This window comes from Scyliorhinus canicula, chromosome 22 (genome assembly GCF_902713615.1).
Source record: "Scyliorhinus canicula chromosome 22, sScyCan1.1, whole genome shotgun sequence".
In the NCBI taxonomy this organism is placed as follows: Eukaryota; Metazoa; Chordata; class Chondrichthyes; order Carcharhiniformes; family Scyliorhinidae; genus Scyliorhinus; species Scyliorhinus canicula.
In genome coordinates this window covers 22,160,558-22,183,928 of record NC_052167.1, presented here as the reverse complement: position 1 = coordinate 22,183,928, position 23,371 = coordinate 22,160,558, and the positions used below count along the sequence as shown (strand labels likewise).

Here is a 23,371-nt window from a genome sequence, read left to right as displayed (position 1 = left end):
AGGCCCAAGGGGGGGGGTAAAGGTCAAAACTGAGTGAATTCCCTTTTGGAAGGGATATTCCGAGTTTAGCCGGCTGAAACCCCATTTGCACAGAGGTAAATGTCCCTTGGCCTACTCACCCCGGGACCATCCTTAGCGCCTCATTTTCTTACCTTCTTTCCCCGCCCCTCCCCATCAGTAACCCACGTTAGCATGTTCTTACAGATGACACTGCGAGTCCCGGCTGCTTTTTGTAATCTGGAGTGGGGGGGGGGGGGGATTCCATCCCCCAATGATGGCTCTACCACTCAGCCCCTTTAATGATCAAGACGGGCCAGCTACTGAAGCCTCCTAACACCACCCAGTTCAGGTATATAACTAACAAAAAACATAAAATGAGACTTCAACGGTGGGGTGGGGGTGGGGGAATCTCATTGGCCGGCTGCCGGGACGGAAAATCCCGCTGACGGCGGGGGGGGGGTGGGGGGGGGGGCGCCGGACCGGGAAAGGGAGAATCCCGCTCCTGGTCTTAATTTTACTCCAACCTCTATGGTTGATGGAATGAAGCCACTCGATTTTAATGTTAAGGTGATTTTTAGTGCTGTGGGCCTAAATGGCTGGGCCTCAGTGTAACGCCCCGCCTGAGAGACGGCACCTCTGACAGCACAGCACTCTCTCAGTATTGAGTACAAATAGTTGATAGCGGAGTTACTAGTCTGTTAAACTCTTGGCTGTACAACGGAAGGTGGGGTTCAGCCAGGAGCATGCATTCTCAAACTCGGAGGTATTTAGGAGGATGTGAAGTGCTTTGAGATGCTGTGGATCGCACTACACAAACGTACAATCTTTCTCTCATAAGGCCGCACTCCCTTTAACAGACGCTTGACGCCTTTAAGAAAAAAGCAACATGTTGGCAACCGCCAATTTATTTTCGTTGCAGCAATTCTGCAAACATCTGTGCATTCCGTGGACAAGCCTCGGCTCTTTTTAAGTCGCAGCGATTTGACCGTACAGGGAATCCTTTCAAGAACCCGAGCGACAAGGCTGAATAGACACCAACTATAAAGGTGGCTGAAGGACAGCAGTCAATGCTGAAAGGGTAGATTGTGATTGCCACTGCTGGGGGGGGTGTTGGCACGCTCCACCTGGAGCATCGCCAAGTTGCCAGCCTGCGGAGAGTGGGCCAGCACTCTCCACAGACTGCAAGTATCTCCTGCAATGCTGCAACCGCCTGAGATTCGATTATGCCTGTTTGATTTGGCCCAGCACATTGGATGGTCCAGCCTGTGGTAAACGTGGCGCTTCGCGAGCTCCACAATGTCCCGCTTCATTCTGCCCATCAGTCGGACATCATAGCAAAGTAACAGGTGTCACCACTGGACCAACGACAAAGGGAGGTTTGCAGTGAATTCGAGCCGAATCGCTGCCTGGTCCGATCCGTGCCAGGAAATGCCTCCAACGTTCCGAGTTGATCCCGCCTGACTAAGACTCGCCCGACAATGCTGGAATTGTGCATCGCCAGGCCACAAAAAAAAACCAACTTTCCCCTCAGCCACATTCCACGTTTTGCAGTGATCTTGTTCTGAGGATTTGGGATTGGCCCGAATTACTGAGCAGCAGCTCCATTTCTTGGCTGCACACGTTACATCACCCCCCAAAAATATCCAGAGTATACACTCCAACCCATACCTACCCACGGTATAGGTTAATCCCTAGGTTAATCCCTAGGTTAATCCCAGAGCTGAAGGGGTTGGATTACGAGGAGAGGTTAGAACATAGAACATAGAACAGTACAGCACAGAACAGGCCCTTCGGCCCTCGATGTTGTGCCGAGCAATGATCACCCTACTTAAACCCATGTAACCCGTATACCCGTAACCCAACAACCCCCCCATTAACCTTACACTACGGGCAATTTAGCACGGCCAATCCACCTAACCCGCACATCTTTGGACTGTGGGAGGAAACCGGAGCACCCGGGGGAAACCCACGCACACACGGGGAGGACGTGCAGACTCCACACAGACAGTGACCCAGCCGGGAATCGAACCTGGGACCCTGGAGCTGTGAAGCATTGATGCTAACCACCATGCTACCGTGAGGCCCCTAAGGTTGAGTAGACTGGGACTGTACTCGTTGGAATTTAGAAGGATGAGGGGGGATCTTATAGAAACATTTAAAATTATGAAGGGAATAGATAGGATAGATGCGGGCAGGTTGTTTCCACTGGCGGGTGACAGCAGAACTAGGGGGCATAGCCTCAAAATAAGGGGAAGTAGATTTAGGACTGAGTTTAGGAGGAACTTCTTCACCCAAGGGGTTGTGAATCTATGGAATTCCTTGCCCAGTGAAGAGGTTGAGGCTCCTTCATTACATGTTTTTAAGGTAAAGATAGATAGTTTTTTGAAGAATAAAGGGATTAAGGGTCATGGTGGTCGGGCCGGAAAGTGGAGCTGAGCCCACAAAAGATCAGCCATGGTCTAATTGAATGGCGGAGCAGGCTCGAGGGGCCAGATGGCCGACTCCTGCTCCTAGTTCTTATGTTCTTATGCTCTAACCTATATATTTATACTATACAGTAGTCCCCCTTTATAACGCGGGTGTTGGGGTCCAAGACAGCCACCTGCGTTGCAACCGAGCCGCGGATATCCACGATGGGGGTTTTAAATTTATTTAAAAATCTATGCTAGCGCTTCCCATTGAGAGTCTACGGGGGGGCGGGGGGAGAGGTCAGACCCCCGTAGACTCACAATGGGAAGCGCTAGCATAGATTTTAAAATAAATTTAAAACCCCCATCGTGGATCTAATTAAAACAGTGTCAATTTCAGCGGCCGGCTCACTTTGATCCGGAGAGGGAAGCTGCTCTCTCACTGAAACAATCAGCCGGCCGCTGAAATTGACACTGCCGACTGCTCTCTCCCTCCAATCCAACTTTTAAGTTTTAATGTTTCTGATTGGAGGGAGAGAGCAGCCGGCAGTGTCAATTTCAGCGGCCGGCTGATTGTTTCAGTGAGAGAGCAGCTTCCCTCTCCGGATCAAAGTGAGCCGGCCGCTGAAATTGACACTGCCGGCTGATTGGAGGGAGAGAGCAGAGAACACAGGAGGAGGTCATACGGGCCTCTGCAAGACCAGCATGGTCTCACATCGCCCCTCCCCTCTGTAGCTGGGGTTCAGGCTGTGGCTGCTGGGGTACAGGCCGTGGCTGCTGGTGTACTGATTGGAGGGAGAGAGCAGCGGGCAGTGTCAATTTCAGCGGCCGGCTGATTGCTTCAGTGAGAGAGCAGCTTCCCTCTCCGGATCAAAGTGAGCCGGCCGCTGAAATTGACACTGCCGGCTGCTCTCTCCCTCCAATCAGCCGGCAGTGTCAATTTCAGCGGCCGGCTCACTTTGATCCGGAGAGGGAAGCTGCTCTCACTGAAACAATCAGCCGGCCGCTGAAATTGACACAACTGACAGTTGGGGTCCATAAGCCCCCCCGCGGTATATCGCGAACCGCGGTATTGCGGAGCGCGGTATAACGGGGGACTACTGTATACCATGGGCGTGATTCTTCGTCCCACAGCACCCGTTTCTCGGTGCGGCGCTCCCCCGCCAGCAGCGGGACTTTCCGCCTGGTAGCGGCCAATGGGGTTTCCCATTGTGGGCACCCCCCCAGGCGTCGGGCGTGAGTGCTCTGTTATTTCCTCCGACGGAGAATCCAGCTGCGTGCCTGTCTATATTCTGGATCTATACATTACCTCATACCCATCCATGTAGTTTACCAGCACCTTCCCAAGGGCAGTTAGGGATAAATGCTGGCCTAGCCACCGACACCCACATACTTGAATTAATTTTTAAAAATATTTTGGGCCTGAAAAATAACCTCAAATCTATGCAGATTTTAGATCTACAATCTACATATATCTATCCAGGATTTAGAGCCATTCTCTGCTCCACATCTATTTGGGCAGGTCTGATTTCTGCCTCATATGTATCCTGTTTATTCCTATTGGATAAGCGCTGGGGCAGCAGGGCGGCGCAGCTGCTGCCTCACAGAGCCAAGGTCCCAGGTTCGATCCCGGCCCCGGGTCACTGTCCGCGTGGAGTTTGCACATTCTCCCCGTGTCTGCGTGGGACTCGCCCCCACAACCCAAAGGTGTGCAGGGTAGGTAGATTGGCTACGCTAAATTGCCCCTTAATTGGAAAAATTGAATTGGGTACTCTAAATTGAAAACAAGCAATTGGATAAGCATCGCAGTGAGATATGGTCCACCCAAACGGATCCAGCTTGGAGTTTAACCGTAGGTTACAATGCTGACTGAGCCCATCATGAACACAGCGGGAAGTTTGGATTTTGGTCCTCATGTCAATCTTGCGAATGCTGTGCCGTTGGTGTCAGAACGTTTCTTGTGGGCGGAAATGGGAAATGTTCTTCCTTAACTTTGGAAGCTAAGAATGTACAAGGAGGATAATTAAAAGTACTTTGGCTGCTGAAACGCAGGCTCCCGAGGAAGCAGTGGGTGGGATTTTCCATTCCCCCGACTGCGTGTTTCTGCGTGGCGCACCGTTCGCCGGTGGCGGAATTCTCTCATCCCGCGGATTGTCAATGGGATTTCCATTGAAGCCATCCCACGTCGCCGGGAAACCTGTGGGTGGGGGTGCGCTCCCGGCAGGAACAGAGAATCCTAACGGCCGGAGAATTTCGGCCAGTCTATCCATTGGGGCTGGTTTAGCTCACTGGGCTAAATCGCTGGCTTTCAAAGCAGGCCAGCAGCACGGTTCGATTCCCGTACCAGCCTCCCTGAACAGGCTCCGGAATGTGGTGACTAGGGGCTTTTCACAGTAACTCCATTGAAGCCTACTCGTGACAATAAGCGATTTTCATTTCATTTTCATTTTCATTGAATGTTCTGTAGATCATTGTTCACTGTGGGATAATGTATACCCTACCAAATTCATAGAATCCCGCAAGTGCAGAAGGAGGCCATTCAGCCCTTCGGGTCTGCACCGACCCTCCGAAAGAGCACGCGACTTATGCCCACCCGTCCACCCAATCCATGTTGCCCCGTGCATTGATCATGGCCAATCCACCTAACCTGCACCTCTTTAGACTGTGGGAGGAAACTGGAGCACCCAGAGGAAACGCACGCAGACACGGAGAATAAGTGCAAACTCCACATCGACAGTCACCCAAGGCCGGAATCAAAACCGTGTGTCCCGTGAGGCAGCAGTGCCAAAATGGATAACCTCGCACTTATCCACATTAAACTCCATCTGCCAAACCTTGGCCCAATCTCCTAGCCTATCTATATCCGTCTGTAAAATCTGGATCTCCTCTTCACTGCCTGATTTCCCACCTATTTTAGTATCAGCTGCCAAATTTGCTACGTTACATTCACTCCCTGTTTGCAGATCGGATCATTTATATAGATTGAGGTCTGAGGACTGACCCCTGCGGCACGTCTCTAGCTACAGTTCATCAGCCAGAGAAGGGACCCATTTATCCCGATGCTCTGCTTTCTGTCGGTCAGCCAATCCTCAATCCAATCTAGTACTCTACCCCAATACCCTGCAATCTCACCTTCTGGATTAGTCTTTTATGCGGCACATTGTCAAACGCCTTCTGGAAGTCTAGATATGCCACATCCACAGGTTCCCCATTATCCACCTTGCTGGTTACATTCTCAAAGAACTCGAAGCATGTTTGTCAAGCATTACTTACCCTTTATAAAACCATGCTGATAATGGTGGATTGAGCTTTGTCATTCCAAATGTTCAGTCATCTCCTCCTTTATCATAGGTTATAGAATTTACAGTGCAGAAGGAGGCCATTCGGCCCATCGAGTCTGCACCGGCTCTTGGAAAGAGTACCCTACCCAAGGTCAACACCTCCACCCTACCCCCATAACCCAGTAACCCCACCCAACACTAAGGGCAATTTTGGACACTAAGGGCAATTTATCATGGCCAATCCACCTAAACTGTACATCTTTGGACTGTGGGAGGAAACCGGAGCACCCGGAGGAAACCCACGCACACACGGGGAGGATGTGCAGACTCTGCACAGACAGTGACCCGAGCCGGAATCGAACCTGGGACCCTGGAGCTGTGAAGCAATTGTGCTATCCACAATGCTACCGTGCTGCCCACCAATCAATTTATGATTGATTGCAGCAACTTCCCCACCACAGAGGTCAAGCTAACCGGTCTATAGTTTCCTACTATAGGAATTAAATATTTTGCTTGTCTCCCATCACCCACCCCATGCTGTCACAGGGCACCGCTCTGGAATGTCATGGCAACTGTACTTGATGAAGAGATTCAGGAAAAGCATGGTGGCGTTGGCTGGGCCAGCATTTATTGCCCTTCAGAAGGTGGTGGTGAGCTGCCTTCTTGAACCGCTGCAGTTCCTGTGATGTCGGTAGACCCACCGTGCTGTTAGGGAGGGAGTTCCAGGATTTTGACCCAGTGACAGTGAAGGAACAGCCGATACATTTCCAAGTCAGAGTGGTGAGTGGCTGAGAAGGGAACGTCCAGCTGGTGGTGTTCCCCAAATCTCAGCCAACAGAGAAAGCCCCTGGGCACAGGCCACGGGAGGCGCGTTTCCCGTTGGCTTGAACTTGGGATTCTTTACGGTGTGAGCGTTTGGAAATGAAGCCAGAGCCAAATTGCTCAGGGTCAAATGGTAACGGTCAAAGGTTATGGGTGAATATAAGACAAGGGGCAAGGAGAGATCAGGACATAGGAGATGGAAGAAAAGAAGGATTCTGAGGTTGACTCACATCCGACGGATGAAAAAGACGTTTTTGTTGTTAAAGTTCTGGATGATGTATTTCTATTATCTGTGACAATTCCAACAAAGCATTCCATTGAATGGTGATGTGGTAAACACTGTGACAAGCGAGAACAGAATCTCTTTGTTTATTTAAGTCAGGTTAAGTCATGTTACAATATTCACAATAAAAGGGGAATTCCACAGTTGGGCTTTTTCAAACTACAGACTTCAGGCCCTCTAGTTTGGGGTCAGTCCTTTTCATTTCTCTCTTCCTCTTCAAATCTAAGGGCAGTTTCACCCCAGGCCCGAGGTGGTGAGTTTGGAGATAGTGGGGATTGGGGAGGGGGTGATGCTGTGAAATTAGTGGGTCCATCGGGAGGCTCAGATCCCTCAAGGAGGGGGCCTCAGGCTTGACTCCAATTCTCCCGTGTGGGTGTTTCCTCTCTGCTCCGCAGGGCCTGGCCGAGTCTTTAATTCATATTTCCACCTCCAAGCCCAGGAGCCCGCGAGGTCTCTTACCTCACTCAGCAGCGGCCAGCTCTCCCAGTGGGGCCGCCCTATGATTGGACCGGCACCATCAACAGACCCCCACCCCTTGCCCTTCATTGGACAGAGAGAGAGGAGGGGCCAATTAGTAGCCCCGCTTTAGAGAAATAGTTCCTCCCCGGATCTGGCACATGTGATCCCAGGGGCTGGTTTAGCTCACTGAGTTAAATCGCTGGCTTTTTAAAGCAGACCAAGGCAGGTCAGCAGCACGGTTCGATTCCCGTACCAGCCTCGCCGGACAGGCGTCGGAATGTGACGACTAGGGGCTTTTCACAGTAACTTCATTGAAGCCTACTCGTGACAATAAGCGATTTTCTTTTTTTTTTCATTTCATTTGATCCCAGTGGCAGGGTCCCACTTTGATGTTCCCACACTTGTCAACATCTCCTATCCTCGCGCCAAGATCTTCTGTAACCCCGTAGTTGTACCCAGTTGGCCTTACACCCTGCACGGGGCACCAGTCACAAACAACCGCGCTCTGCCACCGCCTCACAACCACACAACCCCTCGACACCTTTCCAAAAAGCAGTCCAGCCCAGCCATCTCCAGAGTTTCTCTTCCATCGTCCAGGACTTTGCGATGGTCCCTCGCGCAGTTCCGGCTGTGTGAACAGATCTCCAACAATGGCCCCTCCTTTCTCCCACGTACGGTCACCACGGCCCTCTGCCCCCCCCCCCCCCCCGTGAACCCCCCACCCACACCCTCTCTCCTCACTCTTCTTTCCCCCCCACTCCCCCCCTCCCCACTCACACACACACACACACACACATGCTACCCCTGGCAATGTCACCTGCAGAGAACAGGATTCACTTCCACACGGACAGCAGTCACACCCAACTCGAACTCTCCAACATCGTTCCCAACCTAGTGGAATGTCCGTATGCTGCTACTGCTCAACTGACATGGGAAGGGGAATAGGCCATTCAGCCCATCCAGACTGCCCTGCCATCCAAAGCGATCATAGCTGATTGGACACTTCAATGCCTTTTCCACCCAAACTATCCCCATAACCCTTCACATTATTGTTCATAGAATCATAGAATTTAGAGTGCAGAAGGAGGCCAGCAATCTATCAATCAGCAATGTTATTGTAGATTGTTAATCAGCAATCTATCAATCTCTGCTTTAAACATACTCAATGACTTCAGATTCTAGGGCCCTCTGGGGTAGAGAATTGCAAAGATTCACAACCCTCTGTGTAAAGAAACTTTTCCTCATCTCGGTCCCAAGTGACTTCCCCCTCATTTTGAAATTGTGCCCCTGGTTCTAGACTCCCCCAACCAAAGGAAACATCTCTCCTGGATCTACCCTTGTCTCTTCCATTAAGTATTTCACGGGTTTCAATGAGATCACAGGTCACTCTTTGAAACTCGTGAACACAGGCCCAGTTTCTGCAATCTCTCTTCATCGGACAGTCCTGCCATCCCGGGAACGAGTCTGGTGATCTTTCGTTACACTCACTCTCTGGCAATAACCTCTCTGTGGTGTTGCCTGTAGAATTCAGGCAGCACGGTAGCATTGTGGTTAGCACAAATGCTTCACAGCTCCAGGGTCCCAGGTTCGATTCCGACTTGGGTCACTGTCTGTGCGGAGTCTGCACATCCTCCCCGTGTGTGCGTGGGTTTCCTCCGGGTGCTCCGGTTTCCTCCCACAGTCCAAAGATGTGCAGGTTAGGTGGATTGGCCATGATAAATTGCCCTTAGTGTCCAAAATTGCCCTTAGTGTTGGGTGGGGTTACTGGGTTATGGGGATAGGGTGGAGGTGTGGGCTTAGGTAGGGTGCTCTTTCCAAGAGCCGGTGCAGACTCGATGGGCCGAATGGCCTCCTGCACTGTAAAAATTCTATAACCTCGGACACTTTGACCTGTTTTACCCAGATGCCATCATTTGTGAGATGAACAAAGGACAAGTTTAAGATTCAACCAAATGTATTATTAAACACAGTAAAATGTTACTCCCCCCCATAAATTAGCCCAACTAATAATAGTCCCAAGATTCCGAATGCTACCCAGTCGAGCTGCGGGTCCGATTCTCTGAGTCTCGGTTGACTCTGGACCTTTGTCTGCGACGGTGGTTCTCTCCCTCGCAGTTTCCCTTCCGCCCTCTGGGCCGACGTTGAATCTTCTCTGCTACCTCGGCGCCGAGTCTTCGCTAGTGAGGGTCCTGGGTGGTCGATCTTCATACCCCGCTTCGTGCCTCCCCAGAAGATTCTCTGGCCCTCAGCCAATGAGGGGTCGCAACGCCCAATGGAGTTGCCGCTTGCAACTCTGCAGGACACCAGGAACCCATCCCCAGCGGGGCCCATCCTCGGGTACATTGTCCGTACGGAACCGTCTCCCATATAAGGTGCCAGAAAGTCTGGCTTCGTCTGGGCGATCCACAACAATCGATCCATTTGAATGGGGCCTATTATCTTCCGATGTCTTATTTACAGCACAGGCTCAAACCTGACCCGGCTGGCTGTCCCTGCCCAGTATATTAGGGGCAGCGTGGTAGAATAGTGGATAGCACAGATGCTTCTCAGCTCCAGGGTCCCAGGTTCAATTCCCGGCTTGGGGTCACTGTCTGTGCGGAGTCTGCACGTTCCCCCCCCCCCCCCCGTGTCTGCGTGCGTTTCCTCCGGGTGCTCCGGTTTCCTCCCACAGTCCAAAGATGTGCAGGTTAGGTGCATTGGCCATGATAAATTGCCCTTAGTGTCCAAAAAATGTTAAGTGGGGGTTACGGGGATAGGGTAAATACGTGGGCTTCAGTCGGGTGCTCTTTGTAAGGGCCAGTGCAGACTCGATGGGCCAAATGGCCTCCTTCTGCACTGTAAATTCTATATTCTATATTGGCTGTTCGATTTCCCATCAGGCCTAGCGGTGGTTAAAATAAAAATGTCTAATTCTTTATATAACTGCAATGACGTTATGAAAATCGCTTATTGTCACGAGTAGGCTTCAATGAAGTTACTGTGAAAAGCCCCTAGTCACCACATTCCGGCGCCTGTTCGGGGAGGCTGTTACGGGAATCGAACCGCGCTGCTGGCCTGCCTTGGTCTGCTTTCAAAGCCAGCGATTTAGCCCAGTGTGCTAAACAGCCCCTACTGTGAAAAGGCCCCAGTCGACACATTCTGACCTATTGGGCCTAAAATTCAGGCCATTGGCCATTTTACCACGGAGGTAAGGGGGACCAGAACTGCACACAGTGCTCCAGTGCGGCCTCATCAGGCTTCTCTACAATTGAAGCAACACCGCCTGTTCAGAAATCCTCTTGCGATGAAGGCTAACATTCCATTAGCCTTCCCGAACGCCGGCTGCACCTGCATGTTAGCCTCCAGTGGCTGATGGGCAAGGTCATCCAGGTCCTTCTGTGCATTGGCACTTTCTAATTTCTTATCATCTAGGAAATACTTTGCACGTCTGTTCCTGCCAGCAAGAATTACCTCACACTTTTCCACACGATGTTCTGTCCGCCATGACTCAGTCGGCCCAAGTCCTCCTGTAGCCCCTTTACATCTTCCTGACGGCACACATTCCCGCCTGGCTTTGTATCATCCGTATAGTTGAGAATATTTCATTTGGTCCCCCACGTGTGACTTGTATGTTTGGCAGACATTGGGCTGGATTCACCGTTTTTGGGACTGTGTCCCCACGCCGTCGTAAAATCTGTGGCCTTTAACGACAGAAAAGCTGTCGTGACGGCGCGACATATTCATAGCCCTGCAGGGGGCGAGCGGTGAACTGTCGGGAAGCTCACGGGTTTTGCTGCAGATACGGACCCCCGCACATCCGGGTCAGAGGTCGCGCATGCGCAGAGCGGCGACCTCCAGCGGCCGTGCTGTGTTCCATGGCGGACTCGGACCGTGGGGCTGGACCTTCCAAACAGCGCCACCGATCGGCCGCGCGCCCGACCTGGACTGCCTGCCCAAAATTAGCCGTATAAGGCCCCCCCCCCCCCCGCCCTCCAATCTGCCCGCCCCTGACCACGCCAGTATCCCGACCGGCAGGACCCCATTAGATCCACGCCGTCGGGTGTTCGGCCGGTCGGGGGCGGAGAATGACGGGGCGGGGGGGGCCTCAAACAATGGTCGCAGGTCGGGGATACGCCACTTTTCGGGGCCCGGAGAATCGGGGAACCAGCGTCAGTCCCGATTTCGTGCGTGGAAATGGATTCTCCTCCCTGGCGCCAGCCACGCTTCTGCCGTTGAGGTGCGGAGAATCCAGCCCATTGTGTATTTTAGGGGCCTCTTGCAATCCTCATGTTGATTCTGGGTTCTGCTTGCTTCTCTTTTTCTTGTATCTGTGCATAGGGCACGTTTCCTGGTGGACGGCAGAGCTGAAATAATCATCGACCTTGGTGATTGTGGTTGTAGCTGTTTGTATCGCCCGACGGTGCAATATGTTGAGTTCACTGAATGCACTGCCCTCTGCTGGATTCTGCACGTTACTCCTCAACAGTGATTTTTTTATTCAGCCTCTGCCGAGACTCCACTGATCTCTCTTAATCCCCTCTCCCTCGTCCACTGAGGCCCTGAGCTCCAAGAATCCTCCTTTGAACACTTCTTTTGAAAAAAATAATCTTTACTGTCACAAGTAGGCTTATATTAACACTGCAATGAAGTTACTGTGAAAAGCCCCTAGTTGCCACATTCTGGCGCCTGTTCGGGTACACGGAGGGAGAATTCAGAATGTCCAAATTACCTAATAAAACGTCTTTCGGGACTTGTGGGAGGAAACCCACACAGACAACGTGCTGACTCCGCACAGACACCGACCCAAGCCGGGAATCGAACCTGGGACCCTGGCGCTGTGAAGCCTTAGTGCTAACCACTGTGCTACCGTGCTGCCCCTCTTCCTCCCGTTCCTCCTCGAAAAAGTCATTAAACCCTACCGAACGCCTCGTGTGGCCCAGAATCCAATTAAATTTGACAACGCCCCTGCAAAGCACCTTGGGACATGTTACTAAGTTAAAGGCACGTGGTAAATGCAAGTTATCGATTGACACGGAGTCCTGTCCATTGGCCCTTTGGTGTAACATTCTGTGAGACTGACACACTAAACCCATGTCGTTCCACACGGGTTAGATCTTTCATACTTTGATTGACAAAATGGCAGAGATTAGCCTCAATCACCTAGATCTTTAGTTTAGGGGAACCAGCAGCAAGAGTAGGCCATTCGGCCCATCGAGCCAGCTCCGCCATACAATACGATCTTCGCCGACCTGGGGGTTTCTACTCCATTTCCTCCGCCTGATCCCCACATCCCTTAATACCCCCGAGGGGCCAACATCCGTGTGTACCACACCCTTGAATATAGTCAACGAAGGAGGACCCACGACCCTCAGGGGCCGAGAATCCCAAAGATTCGCAACCCTTTGAGGGAAAACATTTCTCCTCACCTCGATCCTAAATGACCAGCCCCTTTATCCCGAGATTGCCCCCCCCCACCCCCCATTGGTGCTGCGCTGCCGGCGGGAACAGAGATTCCCGATGGCGGAGAATTCCGGCCGAGATTCCTGCGGAGGCAGTATTAAAAGGGCAACACGTGAAACCGAGGGGTAAGGGAGAGGTGTCTGTCTAACAGCTGATTTGTCATTCCAGGTGGATAATGCCAGAGTGTTGCACTATGTGGGTGCCGGAGTGGGGTTTCCCAGCAGTATGCTGTTTATCTGCTTCCAGTCAGTGCTCACCTACAGGATGGCAAAGAACTCACTGGATTACCGGATAGGTCACTGCCGGACGTTCCTCACCCTTGTGGCCTTCATGAACCTTGTTCTGAGTATCCTTTGTGCAGAGCACTCCTTTGAGGCTGTCCTCCGAGGCAGCAGTGTAACGCCCGCCAATCGTGGCCACATTGCTAACATAGGGGGTATGTAATCAGATGCACGGACACTCCTGGGAAGGGCAGCACGGTAGCACAAATGGCTAGCACTGTGGTTTCACAGCTCCAGGGTCCCAGGTTCGATTCCCTGCTGGGTCACTGTCTGCGCGGAGTCTGCACGTTCTCCCCGTGTCTGCGTGGGTTTCCTCCGGGTGCTCCGGTTTCCTCCCACAGTCCAAAGATGTGGTTAGGTGGATTGGCCATGATCAATTGCCCTTCGTGTCCAAAAAGGTTAGGAGGGGTTGTTGGGTTGTGGGGATAGGGTGGGTGAGGGCTTAAGTGGGTCGGTGGAGACTCGATGGGCCGAATGGCCTCCTTCTGCACTGTATGTTCTATGTTGCATAGCAACCAGGCAGAGGGCAGTGTATTCAGTGAGCTGAACATATCGGATGTGCAATCTTCTCTTAGACAGTTCCTCGGGAATTCCCAGGTGTCAGTGGGGATGTTGTTCTTTGACAAGGAGGCTTTGAGAATGTCCTTGAAGCGTTTCCTCTGCCCCCCCTGGGGCTAGCTGGCCGTGCCAAAGCTCCGAGTGGAGTGCCTGTTTCGAGACTCCCCGTCAGGCGTGTGGACGGTGTAGTGGAGCTGACCGAGCGTGCTCAATGATTCAACGCTGGGGATGTTGGTCTGAGAGGGAACGCTGACGTTGGTCCCCTCTCCTGCCAATGGATTTGCAGGATCTTGCGGAGGCAGCGACGATGGTATTTCTCCAGGGGTTTGAGATGACTGCTGTACATAGTCCAAGTCTCTCAGCCGTATAAGAGGGCGTACTGCTCTGTAGGCCATCAGCTTGGCGTTGGGTATGAGTCTTCCAGCCTCCCTTCCTCAGGTGCCTGAAGGATGTGCTGACACACTGAATGGGGTGTTGAACCTCATCATTGATGTCTACCCTAGTTGACAGTAGGCTCCCACGGAATGGAAAATGGTCCCCGTTGTCCAAGGCCTCGTTGTAGATTTTGATAACTGGAAGGGGGACAGTCCTATGTGCCAAGGACAGGTTGGTAGAGGATCTTTAACCTTCGGATGTTTAGTGTAACTGACCCTTCAACTAAGGCGAAAAGCTGCTGTCTATCCATCCTGTCCATGTCCCTCATAATCCCGTACACCTCGATCAGTTTTTAATAGAATTTACAGTGCAGGAGGAGGCCATTCAGCCCATTGAGTCTGCACCGGCCCTTGGAAACAGCACCCTACTTAATTCCACGCCTCCACCCTATCACCGTAACCCAGTAACTCCACCTAATCCTTTGGACACTAAGGGCAATTTATCACGGCCAATCCACCTAACCTGCACATCTTTGGACTGTGGGAGGAAACCGGAGCACCCGGAGGAAACCCACGCAGACACGGGGAGAACGTGCAGACTCCGCACAGACAGTGACCCGAGGCCGGAATTGAACCCAGGTCCCTGGAGCTGTGAGGCAGCAGTGCTAACCACTGTGCCATCGTGCCGCCCCTTAGTCATCTCTGCTCCATCAAATACAACCCAAGCCTATCCAACCTCTTCATAACTTAAATGTTCCATCGCAGCCAACATCCTGGTGAATCTCCTCTGCACCCCCTCCAGTGCAATCACATCCTTCCTATAATGTGGCAACCAGATTTCCACCCAGTGCTCCAGCTGTGGCCTCACCAAAGTTCTGTGCAACACCAACGTGACCTCCCTATTTGTAATCGATGCCTCGATTGATAAAGGCAAGTGTCCCATATGCCTTTTTCACCAACGTATTAACCTGCCCTTCTGCCGTCAGAGATCTATGGACAAACACCCTTTGTTCCCTGGAACTTCCGAACTTCCCAGTGTCATGACGTTCATTGGACACTTGTCAAATTTTACTTTCCAAAGTGTATCACCTCACATTTTTCATGGTTAATGTAGTAATCCACGGGAGGCAGGAGTTCCGTCACCACACCAATATTTATTTATAATAACGATATTACAGGAGCAGCTACAAACAGTGCTGCTAGCAGTCCAGTCAACTTAAGACTGGCTCACAAAGCCTACACAGGTGCTTATATGGGCCCCCTCAATGAGCTATCATTGAGGGAGCTCATACTCCAATTGGCCAACCAATAAAGCCAATTGGAGTTCATTACAGTTAAATTCCATCTGCCGCTTTTCTGCCCGTTTGACCATCCAGTCGATATCTTCCAGTAACCCAAGACACTCAACCTCACTGTTAACCACCCGGGCAATCTTTGTGTCATCCGCAAAGTCACAGATCCCCCCCCCAACAAGTCATCTACATCATTATATACATTCGTATACATTTATCACTCTCTGCCTCCTACAACTAAGCCAATTTTGAATCCACCTTATGAAAATTACCCTGTGTCCCATGTGGGACCTTGTCAAAGGCTTTGCTGAAATCCATATAAACTACATCAACTACACTTTACCTCATTTACACACCTCCCTCTGATAAAGCCTCCCTCTGATAAAGCCATGCTGACTATTCTTGATCAAGCCTTGGCCTCTCCAAGTGGAGTTAGCTTCTCTCCTGCAGAACTTTCCTCCCATAGTTTCCTGACCGCTGACGTGAGGAAGGCTCGGCCTACCATTCCTCTTGCAGCCTAACTCCCAATATGTCATCCAAGAGAATGCCTCCTGATATCTATCTCAAACACGCCACCTGCCGAATATGGCAGATGTTCTTCATATTTGAGGTAAACTGTTCCCATACAAACTTTAAATTGCCTTTTCCATTCGAATTGATCATCCTCTGCCCTGACATCACATTGTTGACAGAGTAAACAGATTAAAAGATCCGTCTTTCTCTCTCCCTCTCCACGTCAGTAGCGGTTCAAAGCCGAATCTGAACACAAATAGTTTATAATAGAATTTACAGTGCAGAAGGAGGCCATTCGGCCCATCGAGTCTGCACCGGCTCCTGGAAAGAGCACCCTACCCAAGGTCAACACCTCCACCCTATCCCCATAACCCAGTAACCCCACCCAACACCAAGGGCAATTTTGGACACTAAGGGCAATTTATCATGGCCAATCCACCTAACCTGCATAATTTGTGAAATTCTAATCTGATTTGTAATTGGAGACCGGAATTAACGCCTAAATAAGCATCCTGCCAAATAGCTGCAGGTCATTCAATTCAATACTGATTAAACTGCACCTTTCCACCATTTTATTTAAGATGATGCTCCTTGTAATCCCCCACCAGAGAAAACAGCTTCTTCTTTCTCTCTATCATATTGAAGTCTCTTGATCATTTTAAAGGCCTTAGATCAACTTTTGAATCTCAAAGGGATACAAGTCGATGGTCACAGGTCCTCATAATTTAACTCTTTAATCCCTGGTGTGGTTCTGACGAATTTGGGATCCATTTGCTCCAAGACAATATCCTTCCTGAGGAGCATTGTCTCTAGCTCAAGACAGTTATTTAGCTGGTGTCTATCCAAAGCTTTGAGGCATAACCTCCTCACCACTGCTTTTCAGCTGCTCTTCAGGTAAAAGCCACAATTGCTTTTTGTTCTTGTGTATTTGTTTTGTTGCTTTATGCGCACGGACACCTTTTATTTCTTCTTTTGCGGGATGTAGGCCCAGCATTTGTTACCCATCCCTAATTGCCTCTTGAGAAGGTGGTGGTGAGCTGCCTTCTTGAACGGCTGCAGTCCCTGCGATGCAGGTACACCCACAGCGCTGTTAGGGAGGGAGTTCTAGGATTTTAACCCAGCAACAGTGAAGGAACGGCCAATATATTTCCAAGGCAGGGTGGTGAGTGGCTTGGAGGGGAACCAGGTGGTGGGGAACCTCCAGGTATTAGGTGCCCTTGTCCTTCTAGGTGGTAGTGGTCATGGGTTTGGAAGGTGTTGTTGAAGGAGCCTTGATGAGTTGCTGCAGGGCATCTTGTAGATGGTACACACGGCTGCCACTGTGTGTCAGTGGTGGAGGGAGTGAATGTTTGTGGATGGGGTGCCAATCAAGCGGGGCTGCTTTGTCCTGGATGGTGTTGAGCTTCTTGGGTGTTGTTGGAGCTGCACTCATCCAGGCAAGTGGAGAGTATTCCATCACACTCCTGACTTGTGCCTTGTAGATGGCGGACGGGCTTTGGGGGTGAGTTACTCTCCGCAGGATTCCCGGTCTCTGACCTGTTCTGGTGGACACAGTATTTATATGGCTGGTCTAGTTCGGTTTCTAATTAATGGTAACCCCCCCAGGATGTTGCTAATGGGGGATTCAGCGATAGCAATGCTATTGAATGTCAAGGGGCTGTGGTTGGAGATGGTCATTGCCTGGCACTTCTGTGGTGCGAACATAATTTGCCACTTAACAGCCTAAACCTGGATATTGCCCAGGTCTTGCTGCATTTGGACACAGATTGCTTCAACATCTGAGGCTTTGTGAATGGTGCTAAAAATGGGGCAATTATCAGCGAACATCCCCACACACATAGCTATTGAACGCCGACCTGCCCAAGGGCAATTAAATCTTCAGTTCATCTCTCCACTCCTCAGTTCATCTCTCCACTCCTCAGTTCATCTCTCCACTCCTCAGTTCATCTCTCCACTCCTCAGTTCATCTCTCCATTCCTCAGTTCATCTCTCCACTCCTCAGTTCATCTCTCAACTCTTCAGTTCATCTCTCCACTCCTCAGTTCATCTCTCCACTCCTCAGTTCATCTCTCCACTCCTCAGTTCATCTCTCCACTCCTCAGTTCATCTCTCCACTCCTCAGTTCATCTCTCCACTCCTCAGTTCATCTCTCCACTCCTCACTGTCTTGCGCTTTTCTCTTCAGTTGCTCGTAGGAGCCTCTTGTTTTCAATTTCCATTCACGATGTGACTGGTGATAAGAGTACGTGAGGCGATTTCCTATAGCCTTCGGCACGTCTGCTTAAAGAAAACGTACGGCGGGATTTTCCAGTTGTTCTCGCTGGCAGGACCTTCCAGTCCTGCCAATGGCAACCCCACCCCCCAGCATGATCTAGAACTACATTCTAGTGTGTGATCCAAAACAGCAGCCAGAGTGCGATCCAAATCAGCATCTCGAGTGTGATCTAGGATAGCATCTTGAGTATAATCCAGGAGAGAATCTAGAGTATGAGCCAGAACTGCACCTGGAGTATGACCCAGAACAGCTTCTGGAGTATGATCTGTAACAGCATCTAGAGAATGATCCAGAACAGCATCTAGAGTGTGATCCAGGATAGCATTTCAAGTGTGATCCAGGACATAATAGACAATATGATCCAGAACAGAGCCTGGAATATGATCCAGAACAGCACCTAAAGTATGATCCAGAACACCATCAGGAGCATGATACAGAACAACTCTTGGAGCATGATCCATAACCGTATCTAGAACATGATCCAGAACAGCATCTAGAACATGATCCAGAATGACATCTAGAGTGTGATCCAAAACAGCACCTAGTGTGTGATCCAAGGCATAATAGAGAATATGATCCAGAACAGCATCTGGAGTATAATTCAGAACAACACCTGACGTATGAGCCAGAATAGCATCTATAGTGTGGTCCAGAACAGTATCTAGATATGACCCAGAACATAATCTTGAGTATGATCCAAAACAAAGCGTGTGATTCAGAGTAGCATAGAGTACGATCTAGAATTGCATCACCAGTTAGATCTTGAGCAGAGTCTAGTGTGCGATCTACAACTGAGTCTAGATCAAGGACAACATGTAGAGTGTGCTCTGCAACCATTTCTAGTTTGTAATATGCAACAATAACTAGAATAAATATGATCTGATATGCCAAGTAGAACAAATCTGAAATAAACCAAGAGCATGGTCTGCAATTAAACCCAAAATGCACTCTGGAACATCACAATGATGGCAACATCCTTACCCAGCTTTAACATGCCTTGTAAATTCCTTAACTGTCTTTCTAGGTGGGGTCTTCTTTATTCAGGAGAGCTCACAGCTCCAGCACGCGGCAGCTATCTGCGAATGGATATTCACCCTCGTCATCCTCATTTTCTATGGGACCTTCGCTGTAGAGTTTGGCTCTATCACTCAGAACACCTTCCTCGAAATGCTGGCGAAGAAAGACAAGAGGAGCCACTGTAAATCGGACAACAACATGGTCCCCAGCTCAGGTGTCAACCGAGCCCAAGAGGCTATCTCCATGATCTAGCCTTCAAGATCCTCACAAGAAGTGCGAACGATCATGGTACACGCACAGCTCTACCTTAAAACATCGATACAAATGTGACAGGGGGCCGGGAGGTACTTGTGGAGCATTACTGCCTGATGCAATGTGAGGAATAATCACTAGATACCTCAGATCCTCAAGCAATCAAGGATACTGTAACACAGAAGCCATCACAAGAGGACCAAATGTTTCTTTTTCCAATGGTATTTTTGGAACCTTTGTACGGAACTTAATTTTTTTATAAAAATTTGATTTTATAATAGAAAAATGAATGATATATTTTATTAGAGCAAATAATTCGACCATTCAGAGTCTTGCGAAAGGGGTTTCATGTCTTCAAGTTGCTTGTAACACTGACCCTTGTAAATGGGACAGGTAAATGTTCAAATGGGAATTATCATCCTCACTTTTTAAACGGAAGTTTCCATTTATCGGCCATCTATTCTGTGTCTTCCTTTCTTCCAGGGTGGGCGGGAGCGACATTGCTTCTCAGACATTGCCATTTTCCATTTACTAGGATTGTCCTTGTACAGGGCAGGTTTGACCTCTGCGGCTCTGCGCATCACTGCCCACCTCTTCACTTGTCGCTGCACCTACATCCTTCCCCCATTCTCTACCTCTGTGTAGATTGACTGATTTAAACCTGGCCTCCTTCCACCCTTGTCCCCGTCCGGCCCACCCCTCCCTCGGTTTTGCGAACTCAGAAGCATTTGGTGTTGACACTGTCCCCACTTGCATTGAGAAGCGTCCTTGCTGCCCGATCTCTGTCAGCTTTCTCATCCCTTCGAGATCTCTGCACTCCTCCAGCCTGGGTGCTTGGCACATGCCCTCACAGTGGCTAGATCATTGTTGCTACACAGCTCCAGGTTCACAGGTTCGATTCCCGGCTTGGGTCACTGTCTGTGCGGAGTCTGCACCTTCTCACCGTGTCTGCGTGGGTTTCCTCCGGGTGCTCTGCTTTCCTCCCACAAGTCCTAAAAGACTTGTTGGGTTAATTGGATATTCTGAATTCAGTGTACCCGAACAGGCGCCGGAATGAAATGAAATGAAAATCGCTTATTGTCACAAATGAAGTTACTGTGAAAAGCCCCTAGTCGCCACATTCCGGCACCTGTTCGGGCAGGCTGGTACGGGAATGTGGCGACTAGGGGCTTTCACAGTAACTTCACTGCAGTGTTAATGTAAGCCTACTTGTGACACTAATAAAGATTAGCGTTAATTGATTCCCTCCACGGTTGATGGCTATACCTTCAACCATCTAGGCCCGAAGTTCTGGAGTCCCCTCACTAGACCTCCCGACCTTTGTGACGCAACTTTAAACCTACCTCTTTGATGAACCTTTTGATCACCTGTCCTACCATCTCATGAAACTTGGTGTCAAAGTTTGGCCGGGAACACCCCTGGGAAATGCCGGGAGATATTCTTACTGCTTTACACGTGTTAAATAAATACAAATAGTTATATCAACGACCGGTGACATCCATTCCTGACCTGATAGGGCCGAGCTGCCCAGAAGATCAAACTCTCTTTTGCGCATGATGATCGATTAAATTCTTCAATTTGTATAACACGCATGTACACATTTTAAGCTGTATTACTACAAATGTTGCTTGTTGATCGTTAGCTCTTTCCAGCCTCAAGCAGTCTCCATCTCCGGCAATCTTAGCGTCATTTAAAAACCCAAGATTGAAATATATATAATGTTACATTTAATGTTTGAAGCATTCTGTTTGTATCGTGGGTGCCAGAGGTCAGGTGAGAGTGGCCCACCCTTGACATCAAGGCAATATTTAGCCAGGTGCGGCATCAAGGAGCCCCAGCGGAATTGAAGCTAATGGGATTCAGAGGAATAGAACAGTACAGCACAGAACAGGCCCTTCGGCCCTCGATGTTGTGCCGAGCAATGATCACCCTACTCAAACCCACGTATCCACCCTATACCCGTAACCCACCAACCCCCCACTTAACCTTACTTTTTAGGACACTGCGGGCAATTTAGCATGGCCAATCCACCTAACCCGCACATCTTTGGACTGTGGGAGGAAACCGGAGCACCCGGAGGAAACCCACGCAGACACGGGGAGGACGTGCAGACTCCGCACAGACAGTGACCCAGCCGGGAATCGAACCTGGGACCCTGGAGCTGTGAAGCATTTATGCTAACCACCATGCTACCGTGCTGCATGTGGCATCGCTTGCCTTCATCAGCTGGGGCATTGAGTACAGGAGTTGGGGAATCATGTTGCAGCTGTATAAAGCCTTGGTTAGGCCGCATTTGGAGTATTGGAGCAGTTCTGGTCACCACATTATCAGAAGGATGTGGAAGCTTTGGAGAAAGTGCAAAGAAGGTTCACCAGGATGTTGCCGGGTCTCCAGGGTGTTGGCTATGAGGAGAGGTTGAATAAACTAGGATTGTTGTAACTGGAAAGACGGAAGCTGACGGGAGACCTGATAGAGGTCTACAAAATTATGTGAGGCGTAGACAGGGTGGATAGCCAGAGGCTTTTTCCAAGGGTCAATTACAAGGGGGCACAGGTTCAAGGTGAGAGGGGGAATGTTTAATGGAGATGTGCAGAGGATGTGGTGGAAGCAGACACATTAGCAACATTTAAGAGGCATCTGGATGGGTACATGGATTGGGAGGAAATAGAGGGATGCGGACCGAGTAAGGATCTAGTGTTTTGTTTTCAGTTAGGGCATCATGATCAGCACAGGCTTGGAGGGCCGAAGGGCCTGTTCCTGTGCTCTACTTTTCTTTGTTCTTTATCATCATGTCAGATAGATCATGATCTCATTGAGTGGCGGGAGCAGACTCAATGGGCCAAATGGTCTACTTCTGCTCATACGCCCTTTGGTCTTATAGCTGAGCAGATTTGATGGACTCAATGGGCTAATCCTGTTGCTGGGTTCAAATCTGCCAAACTTCCTACGACTGACCTGGTCGAGGTCTACAAGATTATGAGGGGCATGGATAGAGTGGATGGGCAGGCACTCTTTCCCAGGGTGGAAGGGTCAGTCACCAGGGGGGCATAGGTTTAAGGTCCGTGGGGCAAGGTTTAGAGGAATGTGCGAGGCAGGTTTTTTACGCAGAGGGTGGTGAGTGCCTGGAACGCGTTGCCTGGGGAGGTTGTGGAAGCAGATACATTAACGGCATTCAAGAGGCATCTTGGCAAACACATGGAGAGGGTGGGTATAGAGGGATACGGCACAAGGAAGTGCTGAGGGTTTTGCCAAAGGTTGGTATCATGACCGGTACAGGCTTGGAGGGCCGAAGGGCCTCTTCCAGTGCTGTATTGTTCTTTGTTCTTTTACTGAAGACCACTTCCACTCCCCTTGGTACCTACATTTGAATATTCTTTCAGTCTGACCATCTCCAACAGTGACAGGAGATTCTGAGGTGGTTGACTGATGATTCACACCAGATGCCCTGAGGGACTGAGATGGTGAAGACCATGTTCAAACCCTCTGAGGGGTCGCCTCTCATTCTTCTAAACTCCAATGAGTACAGGCCCAACCTACTCAACCTTTCTTCATAAGAAAACTCCTCCATATCCGGGGTCAACTAAAGAACCTTCTTTAGACTTTCTCTCAGGTCAGTATACCTTTCCTTCCCATTCTATACTGTTAGATCTTCGCTGATCAGTACCTCAATTCCATTGACCTGCCATTCTTCCCCATCCCCAGATGCTCTTACCTCACTGCAGTCCATCAAACTCAGTCCTGATGGAACATCCATATTGGGGAAAGATCTCTAGCCTTTCACAAAGATTGTGCGACAAACTCATTCCAGATTTCATTCCTATATCGGCCACACTCTAATTTGAGTTTCTTTCATTGGGGTGTGGGCGTCACTGGCAATTTGTCGTCCATCCCTAATCGCCCTTGAACTGAGTGGCTTGCTAGGATAGTTTTCAGGGGGCAGATGAGCATTGCTGTGGGTCGGGAGTCACATGTAGGCCAGACCAGGCAAGGGCGGCAGATTTCCTTCCCCAAAGGGACATCAGTGAACCGGGTGGGTTTTTACAACAATCGATGATAGTTGTCATGGTCGCCATAACTGAGACTGCTCTCGTGGCCTGGATTACTATAGCATAGGCTAG

General features: G+C 50.1%; 1 protein-coding gene across 2 annotated transcripts in view; it reads left to right on the top strand.

The window, feature by feature from the left end:
- zgc:154058 (uncharacterized protein LOC795538 homolog) overlaps positions 1–19,713 on the top strand; it is a 122,943-nt gene extending 103,230 nt beyond the window's left edge. For both annotated transcript variants that reach the window (XM_038783048.1, XM_038783046.1), the window contains exons 7-8: positions 12,861–13,038; positions 19,009–19,713. In XM_038783048.1, the coding sequence (XP_038638976.1) occupies positions 12,861–13,038; positions 19,009–19,253 (423 nt within the window). In that variant the 3' untranslated portion in view covers positions 19,254–19,713. The remainder of the gene's footprint in view (positions 1–12,860; positions 13,039–19,008) is intronic.
- Positions 19,714–23,371: the final 3,658 nt, after the last annotated feature.